At 34.6% G+C, this 10,246-nt stretch overlaps 2 protein-coding genes across 3 annotated transcripts; both read left to right on the top strand.

Moving 5' to 3' along the window:
- Positions 1–983: 983 nt before the first annotated feature.
- Positions 984–2,401, top strand: LOC123212874 (AP2/ERF and B3 domain-containing transcription factor RAV1). Its single transcript, XM_044632101.1, has one exon. The coding sequence runs from the start codon at positions 1,069–1,071 to the stop codon at positions 2,143–2,145; it is 1,077 nt and encodes a 358-aa protein (XP_044488036.1). The 5' UTR covers positions 984–1,068; the 3' UTR covers positions 2,146–2,401.
- A 1,710-nt stretch (positions 2,402–4,111) lies between these two features.
- LOC123213652 (methionine aminopeptidase 1B, chloroplastic) lies at positions 4,112–9,850 on the top strand. Of its 2 annotated transcripts, none has more exons than XM_044633125.1 (10): positions 4,112–4,270; positions 4,351–4,432; positions 5,307–5,544; positions 6,051–6,212; positions 6,286–6,327; positions 6,854–6,925; positions 7,136–7,215; positions 8,558–8,655; positions 8,852–8,899; positions 8,971–9,301. In XM_044633125.1, exons 1-10 carry the CDS (start codon positions 4,156–4,158, stop codon positions 9,030–9,032), a joined length of 999 nt encoding a protein of 332 aa, XP_044489060.1. In that variant the 5' UTR covers positions 4,112–4,155; the 3' UTR covers positions 9,033–9,301. The 2 variants fall into 2 exon arrangements, with proteins under 2 accessions (XP_044489060.1, XP_044489059.1); XM_044633124.1 differs by lacking the exon at positions 8,971–9,301 and adding an exon at positions 9,347–9,850 and having other exon boundaries at positions 4,113–4,270.
- Positions 9,851–10,246: the final 396 nt, after the last annotated feature.

The raw sequence follows: 10,246 nt of genomic DNA, 5'->3' as shown, positions 1-10,246 counted from the left end.
CATTACTACAAATGGTACATTATAATCTAATTAAAACTACCTATATTAACTTTATCAAAAATTTAAACCGCTGCCAATGACCCACAACCTGTTTGTTCAACTTGCCACTTGTGGGCCATGCACTGCATAGACTCAGCCATTGATGACTCGTCCGTACAAATAAATTATAAATGATTAAATTTAGATCCAGCGCGTTCTGGATATTGGAAAAAACAAAATAGAAGTAAGAGAAATGAGCACCGTTGGATCTGGGAAGGAAGGGTGGAGATTTAAGATTGGGGTGGGTCATGTAAGTGCATGAACATAGAAAGGTGAATATGTGATTGTTGGTAAGATTGGAGTTTTGAGAGACACTAAGGTGAACCTATCCAATAAGACAAACCAAAGTTGACGGAGGACGAATCAAATGATGCCAAGGTGTTGTTATGGGAATTTCTTGTTGGCTGAGCCATTTTTATTTTGTCTTCAACGTCCAATGTCTATCCATCCATCTATCTCGTAATAATAATTTGGCCCACTTCCCATCCTAGTGGCCAAGTAAATAGAGGAATGAAGTGTCAATAACAGTATACGATAAGATATATATATAATAAAATAATAAAATAATAATAATATGAAAAATCAAACTTATTATTATTATAAGAAAAATATAAACAAGAGGCCATGCTTGTAGTTGTAGACAGCAAGAGCGGCAAAGGGCAGGGGGGACGAATTTAACTTAAACACGGTCCACAGTCATGTGAACCCCATCAACTTGCTAACGTAGGTCCCACTTTACATACATAGCCCACAACATACACATACTACTGCAATTACTCTTACGCTCAATGTGAATCTTCCGGGTGAGTTCCTTACTTGGGTTGACCCACCTCACCCACATCCCCATCTCTCTCTCTCTCTCTTTTTTTTTTTAAATTATTATTATTATTATAATAATAAACACTTGCCCCAAATTCCTGCTATATATACATACGTCTTCACCAGCATGATCTCCAAACAAATCTAACTCATATTTTCGTTACTTCTCTTTTCTATACAAAATTTAAGAACCTTTCTTTTAATCAAAGTATGGACGCAACTTCTTTAGATGAGAGTACAACAACTGATTCCACATCTATTTCTCCACCAATTTTTAATCCTTTTCCACCGACAAAATCGTCAACTGAGAGTCCTTGCCGAGTCGGGAGTGGCGCCAGTGCTATTTTGGACTCTGAAAATGGCATCGAGGCAGAGTCAAGAAAGCTTCCCTCGTCTAAATACAAAGGAGTTGTGCCACAGCCAAATGGCCGATGGGGTGCTCAGATATACGAGAAGCACCAGCGGGTCTGGCTTGGGACCTTTAATGAAGAAGAAGAGGCTGCAAAAGCCTATGATATTGCTGCCCAGCGTTTTCGTGGGCGTGATGCCGTCACCAACTTCAAACAAACGGCGGAAGCCGAAGAGAATGACTTCGAAATTGCCTTCTTGAACTCTCATTCGAAGGCGGAGATCGTTGACATGCTCAGAAAACATACATACAATGATGAGTTTGAGCAAAGTAAGAAAAATTACGGTCTTGATGTCAACGGGAAGAGAATAAAAGTCGACGGTGGTGTTAATTCTTTCGGTTCGAACCGGGTCTTCAAAGCCCGTGAACAGCTTTTCGAAAAAACAGTTACGCCTAGCGACGTCGGGAAGCTGAACAGATTGGTCATCCCAAAACAACATGCGGAAAAGCACTTCCCTTTACAAAGCGGAAGCACTTCCAAAGGAGTGCTTTTGAATTTCGAAGATGTCACCGGTAAAGTTTGGAGATTTAGGTACTCGTATTGGAATAGCAGCCAGAGTTACGTCTTAACAAAAGGGTGGAGCCGTTTCGTGAAGGAGAAAAATTTAAAAGCCGGGGACGTGGTCAGTTTCCAGAAATCAACCGGATCGGATAATCAACTGTATATAGATTGGAAAGCAAGAACCGGAGCGAGTTTTGAGTTGGAGAAAGCCGTTGAACCGGTTCAGATGATGCGACTATTCGGAGTCAACATATTCAAAATACCTGCGAATGGTGGCGACAAGATGAATAGTGGGTGTAACGGGAAGAGAATGAGAGAAATGGAGCTGTTGTCAGTGGAGTGTATTAGGAAACAAAGGATGATCGGAGCTTTGTAACATTTAATTTACTTTAGTTTTGGTTTTTTTTTAAGTCGCTGTTTTTTGCTTGGAATTTTGTGAATGTTAAAAGGTGCAATCCAAGGGAGGCGGGGGGGATAAGTGTGAAGGAGGTGTAGCTGCAAGTTGCAAAAGTTGAATTGTAAATTAAAAGACAAAAAGCTGAAATTAGGTGTAACAAGAAGTTTAAAATTTTTTTTTTTAAAAAGGAAAAAAAAATTAGAAATGGATATGTGGTAAACAATTGTTCTTTTGATTCGGTGATAACACACATGCAATTTTACTTTTACACCTGCAACTACATGATAGTGATTGTTCGCATGATCAATGATAATATTAAGATTTTTAATTAGTTAAATTAGATTGTATGTTGATATGGCATGCTAATCAGAGTCAAACCTCACAATAATATCAAATTAAAATAATCTACAATTTGACGAGTTTAAGGCGGAGGAGGGCCATGAGAATCAGATTTTGATTCCGGTTTGTAATTGTGTAGATTGTAAGATCTCTTGACAAGTTGACAATAGATGGTTAAAAAATTCTTAGAAATAATTTGGATAATCACATCCCACCACCTATAGAATATATGTTGATATTAAATTGGGTTCTCTCCCAGCTGTAATTGGGCAATTGTCCATGCTGGAAATTGAGCACAGCACAGCCATGCATGACTTTCTCTGAAGAAGAAATAATATTGTTTATTTATGAGAAATTTAGGCCTCGTTTTTTACCGATACGGTGTATATAAATCAGTCCACGGTTAAATTTTGGCATGACGGTGAATTTCTAAAAGGCCAAAAACTTGTTCCCACTAAGGTTAAATGAAATTTCAAATTTATACTTTCGAATTTTAAAAAATTTAAAGTATTATTTATGAATAAAATTCGGTTAAAAATTTCAGTTAAAATTAAAAATAAAATCATTATTTAACAAAAATTTAAAAAAGTAAAGTTTTATTATATATTTTTTTCTTAATTTGAAAATCTAATAATTTACTTTCATTCAAAGTTTAAAAAGTGATAATTTTCCTATAGGGTTTTGAGACCATCATTAAAAATAATGAAGTTTGTTGTTTTTGACTGAGTTAACTCTCTCTTCTGGCTTATCTCTCTCTCTCGATCAAACTCCACTTTTCATTAAAAGAAATCATCTTAATCGAATGGTGGGGTTTAATCAGCTGAGAGAGATAAGTCAGGAGGAAGAGTCAATGCGATCGAAAACAACGAACGTCGTCGTTTTTTAAGATAGTTTCAAAACCCTAAGCAAAATTGTTATTTTTTAAACTTTGAGTTGAAGAGGAAATTATTATATTTTAACTAAGAGAAAAAACGTAATAAAATTTTAATTTTTAATATTTTTTGTTAAATGATGATTTTACCTTTAATTTTAAATAAGTTTTTTAAATAAAGTTTTGCTAATAAGTAAGATTTTAAATTTTAAAAAATTAAAGATATATAAGTTTGGAATTACAGGTAACCTTGGGTGGGAGGAAGTATTTTGGCCTTCCTAAATCAGTCAACTTTAAAAGCTTGGCTGAGCTATTTCTTCGATTGGCAACTATCATGCATTATTTATTGTCATGTTAATCAAATAACATAATTTGGTTTATTTATTTTAAAATTTAATTATACCTTTTCACCCTCTTTATGATTCTCATAAAATAATGGATAATTCACAATTCAATAACACAAAAATCAATGAAATATTGTTAAGTTTATAAAGTTAATGTTTTTATTAATTTATTTTTAAATTAATATTTATTATAAATATCCATAATTGATTCAATAATTATATATATATATATATATATATATATATATGTTCTTACAATACAACAATTTCTACCCGCGACTTGTGTTACTTTGTGGACCTAAGGCCCAATTCTTTTAGTGATATGGGTACAAACAACCGCATTTAGGTAAGCCCATGGACTCTGTTCGAATGACGCCAACTCCTCTTTTCTTTTGATATTATCTTCTTCAACTCCACTTTCTGAGTACACTGAGAATGGCGTTGGCTGCTTCCCTTACACATGGCTCATCTTCTTTCTTATATGGAGAATCTCCAAAGTCAACTCTTTTCATGGGAGCTCCTCTCACCTTCTCGCTTTCTACTATCTCTGGTATGTCTGTCTGTTACTCTATTGCCTTTTTTGCTAAATGAATGCCTAATTAATGCTTTACTATGCTTTGTTCAATTCAGGTAAACAATCATTTCTACCAAAGAAACTTGTCGTTCATTGCAGGAAGTTTTCGTATTTTGAGGAGGCGATGAGAATAAGCAGGTACTTTTATTTCATGTACTGTTAACGATAACATTTATCAGTGATACGGTGAAAATTCTCTATAATTATTTTTTAAATAAAGGGTTTCACTATCATCTTGTCGATATGAAAGAATTTTGCTTTGTGATTGAAAAAAGTATTGAAATGTTAGAATTCAGTTTCTACATAGATATAAGTTGGGTATAAATTTCATGAAAACAGAAAAAAATACCACTTTTTTTTTTCCCCATTTTTGAACTAGTTTTTAAGTTATATACTAGTAAGCTATTTTTAAGAACACCCAAGCGAACACCTTTTAATGGATAATACTTTCTAATATTCTTTGTGTTTCAAAAACAAAAAAATAGTTTCCCTATTGAAAATCAAACGTACTCTTCTTTTTTCCATATTTTCTTGCGATGACATGTCCACAATTTGTCATTTTATAGAAGCAACAAGCAGATAACTTAAGGCACTTCTAGGCTCTATCTGAGGTGCTAACCATAGGGCTTTAAGTTTTAGAAACAATGAATTGGTTTTTGGTTTTTGGTTTGTGGTGACCATGTAAAGGAACCAATGGAATTTAAGGTCCTTGGATAAGTTCTCCACGTAAATTTAAGTTGATTGTATTAGCTTCTAAATTAATTGAAGTTTAAACTTCTCCTTCCATCTAAGTCCTTTTGGATTAAGATTAAGGTTGTAATGAAAGTGCTTTCCTAGAAATATAAGGATTTAATATTATTTATGTGATTTTTTTGTGTCATTACCTAAATTTTATCCTAATATTATGAATATTTTTTAATTTATGCTTCTGGAAAAATATTAGTGTGGCATCTGTATATGAGGTTCTATTGTTCTATGTGTGACTCATTGATTGATTGTTCATCATCTGAAGAGAACGTGAGCTTCAAAGTGAACCAAAGTTTAGAAGAAGGCTGCCTTTGAGGCGTGGAAGGGTATCACCTCGTTTACCTGTGCCTGATCACATACCAAAGCCTCCTTATCTAAGTTCAAATATACTGCCAGAACTTTCACCTGAGCCCCAGATTCATGATTCTGAAGGCATCACTAAGATGAGGGCTGCATGTGAGCTTGCTGCTAAAGTCTTAAACTATGCAGGAACTTTGGTTAGGGTAAGAAATGTTGTATCATGTGATAGTTTGTTATTTGAGTACAAAACAAATTAGTAATTGGATTTTTTCATGAAAACTGTCTGGTTAAAGTATTACTTTAGCTGGTCTGGATATGCAATAAATCATCAGGTTGAATATGTCATTGAGAGATGATCATGTTTAGGTGCTTAAGTGTATGTGCAGCATTTATGAAAGCTTCCCTTTTCAAGATTTTCCCAAGTGTTCATTTAAAAATCTTTGTTTTGATTTGGAGACTTCTATGGTTCTCTCTGCATGTTAAGCAGTAAAGCTGTTGGAAGTTAAAAGTTTGTGTGCTCAGGATCAAAGAATGAGCATGCATTTCTTTCTTGATCTTCCACATGTAGGATTTTATTTTGGGTAAAACAATAGTGTTAGTAAGTTCTTATTCAATCATTACATGTTTTCCTCTTAGACATTTGATCCTTGAACTTTATCTGAAATGTTTTTGATACTTCATTTTACGTTTTTTTTGGTTATCTTATCAGCCATCAGTGACAACAAATGAAATTGACAAAGCTGTGCACCAAATGATCATAGAGGCTGGTGCTTATCCTTCACCTCTTGGTTATGGAGGATTCCCCAAGAGTGTTTGTACATCTGTAAATGAGTGCATGTGTCATGGAATACCTGATTCTCGCCAACTACAGGTCTGGTGTGTGCTTATTTGTTTATTGTACGACAAGTACATATATTATCATTACTGATTTCTTCTGTTTGCAGGATGGTGACATTATAAACATTGACGTGACAGTCTACTTAAATGTATGCTCTTAATTACTTTTATCCTAGCTTGTTTATGAATATGATCATTAGAGTGTCTGAAGGCCTTGTGTTGACTGCCTGACATATCAAATTGGTTATCATCTCTTTGTCTATAGTAATTACTAATTTGATCATCAGATGGGATCCATGCCAGTCGATGTATTTCTATGCAAAATGATGGCCCTGGATTATCTGAGGGGGGGAATAAGTGACATTGAGAATGATTGGACCTGTAAAGAATTAGTTATATAATGTGCTTGATTCTTTGTTCAGTTTTTTTGTGCTGCCATATTGTGGTTGGCTGGTATCCTTAGCTGGCATAAATTTTGGTGCCTGCTTCACTGAATATTCAGACTGTTTTCTTAAACAAAATTTCATGAGAAGAAAGAAAATATGCTCCTTAAATACTTAATCTTTCTGAGACATGAGTGGTGATCTAACTCTGTAGTTTCATGGCTTAGAGGAGTTTTCAGCATTTGAAGAGTGTAAAGGTTATTTTTCTTTGTATAAAATCTTCCTTTTGTAGGGGTATCATGGAGACACATCCAAGACCTTTTTTTGTGGCAATGTCAGTAACGAGCTTAAACGCCTTGTGAAGGTAAAATTTTGATGATTCTGGAAGGAAAGCTATTAATTCGGTTTGTCTCAATACCCTTTTTAACTGTGATGGTGTTAAAACTTTTTTGAAAAACTTTAACTATCTTTGTGCTATCTGCATTATACAAATCCTTCTTTGCCTGTAATGTGTGTCTTTGCACTTCACTGTTAATATTATTTAGATGTTTTCTACATTGTTACCTTGTGATAGGTAACCGAAGAGTGCATGGAGAAAGCCATATCAGTTTGTCAACATGGTGCTAATTTCAAGAAAATCGGAAAGAGAATCTGGTATAATTCTCTCTCTCTTTCTCTCTCTTTGATAATATATTTGGACAAAACATTTTTATAGCCGATACACAGCAGCAAATCTTACCAGAAAGATATGGTACAGATGGCAATTGTTAATCAGAATAGGATTGGAGATGAAATTTGTATCGTGATAATTAGGGGATCACTTGGTGATGTCTGATCACTCTTTCTGTCTCTCATTTTTCTCATGTTAACACCATTATCTTTAATATCCTTTCAATTATAATTTAAGCAAACTGTACACCTAATTGGAGAGGGTAATCATGGTGCAATTACAAGTTTGTGTACTGTGAAACTAGTTTTATTGTTCAAGTCATCAGCATTTTGTAAGACTGATTATTTGTTATCTGTTGGGCTTATTTGCTATATTTTGGTCTTTACTTGTAAGGATTAGGATTAATTTTCAAGGGAGAAGCATAGGACAGTCTTTCCTGCATAAGTTGCTCTTGGTCAATTGATATAACAGAGTTACTGGTGAAATATAAGTATTATTCTGTTAGTTAAAATTTTCAGCTCCACCCACAGGATCAGAACTGCTAGTTATGATTCTTAACCTGAAACTAATAGGAATATAATTTACTTTGGGAACAAAAAAAATGTTTTATTTTAATAGTGGTGGAACTTAGATATCGAGATAGATGAAATCTTTCAAGAACTTGAGATTTTTGGACAATGTTGTTGTAATATAGTATTGGCTGACATAGAAGAGATTCAGTCACAAATTTAATATCAGAACATGTCAAGGATAATATGATTTTTACTTCTTTGTTTAAATATATGTAGTAAGACCTATCTGCTGGCTATTCTTACATGCGAGTGTTATCTAATCTTTTCAGACAAATTGTTGAAAGTCCATTGAAAACATTCTCTTCCATCAACATTTCATGACCGTAGTTTGTTTTGTTTCTCATTGTTATTCCAGCTTGGAGTAAGAGCACATAGAACACTATTGTGTACATTTCCTGGGAAATGTCAGATTAATTGCATCCTTTTTTATTGCTACTTAACTCCTTGCAATTTTTTGACGTCATAGTTTTAATATCAGAGGTGTGAAAGAGGAGTTATTAGGATAGAAGTATTTCCTGCATATATTGAAATTGTAAAGAGTTGGTGTAGCAGTTGCTGAATCCTGAGGCAGATCACCTTATTCATTTATAATGTTCATTGAAATGTTTCTTACTTATATGCTTGAGGACAAGTTCTCTCCATTCTTATCTTGATTTAATGTGTAATTCTTTTGATGAACTGATGAATACTAAACATGATGCAATTGTCAACTCTTCTGCTTGCTCATAACGTTTAAACTGGATCATTGTCTCAGTGATCATGCTGAGAAGTATGGTTATGGTGTAGTGGAGCGTTTTGTTGGCCATGGCGTGGGGACTGTATTTCACTCTGAACCGATCATATTACATAATCGTAAGGAATCTTTTGCTACCGATTATTTTGTTAATCAACTATTTCAAGTTTAAACAGTTACAAATAATCGGTAAAAATTGTAACTGTTCAATGGTCATAATACTTGAGTGATATTCTGTTAACTTATTTTTTATATGTTTCAGTAGCGATTATTGTATCAAAGGTCTTCTGAATCTAATTATTTATCATTTGTCAGGCAATGAGAAACGTGGTTTCATGGTTGAAGGTCAAACATTTACCATTGGTGAGTGAATTTCTTTCTTTCCTGGGAATCCAGGAGGCATTTTGATTTCACGGTTTCCGACTTTTATTCAGGTTGGACACAAATAAACTGCCTGCCAAAGCTCATGTCAAACTGTCAACCCAGACCCAACTGAAATGGATTTGCCTGGGTGGCAATTATGTTAGATTTTTATGGGCAGTAGGGATGCTTCTTTCCACTTTACCCTTGCTAACTGCAGGTCAAAGTAGGATTTGTTGGGTGTTGACAGCTTCCAAGAAAAGTGAGCTATGAGTTGGCAAAACTATTTACTTTTTATTTTTAAGATGAGTGATGAGTATTGAAAACTGCTTGGGGTTTCTTGACGTTATGGAGTCGATAACAATCAATTTTCATCGCAAATACCATAAAATGTTCTGATGATTACACCATGAAATGGATACAATTAATTGATTGGACCTCTTATTGCAGAACCAATTCTTACAATGGGAAGCACCGAGTGTGTAACCTGGCCTGACAATTGGACAACTTTGACAGCCGATGGCAGCCCTGCTGCACAGTTCGAGCATACCATCCTAATTACTAGAACTGGCGCGGAAATTTTAACACGGTGTTGATTTATTTTGGGTACACAATTTTCTGGCCTCATTATTCAATAGTGTACATACTTAGAGAAGAATGGAGAGCAGGTTCCCTTCATTCAGTTCATTAAGTTTAGAGATGGTTATGATAATGCCCTTTTTTTTTACTGTTTTGTCTTGAGAAAGGCTTAGATTGTTTTTGCTGTAGTGTTTCGGTCAGGTGAGGACCGTGGGGTTGCCTTCCCTTTTGGATCTTAGTTAAATTTATAGGTTTTAAAATCAGTATTCAAAAATCTAAATTCTAAAAAGGCTACTAACCTACATGTATTTGGATCATCTCGGATCATAACTCATAGTTTCTAACTTTTATAAGGTTACATTATTCCAGGATTCAGTCGCAGTTTTGCACATGATTTTAATATGGATTCTGCACTTATTGGATTCCCTTTTAGCGACAGTAAAAAAATGTAATGACAGAATAAAATTTGTTGGTCAAGTTTTGTGAACTTTCTACCTGTTTTCCAGCCGGTTTATTAGTTGACCCGTAAACGCCCACGTAAAGACCGGCTTTGCTGCAACAAAAATCACAAAAAACACATGTTTTGGTCCTCCACATGGGGTCATTGTTTTATTGGACCTTGTAATGTAAACTAAACATAAATCCGTGCACATGCCTTCAAGTGGCTGGTCAAACTGCATCAATGTTCACAAAGGCTTGCCTCGATTCCATCACCTTATGATCTATAATCTGTCTACAGACTAATCAAGATATGTGGCTATTGAATTACCA

The sequence above is a fragment of the Mangifera indica genome, chromosome 4 (genome assembly GCF_011075055.1).
Source record: "Mangifera indica cultivar Alphonso chromosome 4, CATAS_Mindica_2.1, whole genome shotgun sequence".
NCBI classification, from domain to species: Eukaryota; Viridiplantae; Streptophyta; class Magnoliopsida; order Sapindales; family Anacardiaceae; genus Mangifera; species Mangifera indica.
The sequence above is the reverse complement of the archived record's forward strand: the minus strand, read 5'-3'. Positions and strand labels throughout refer to the sequence as shown.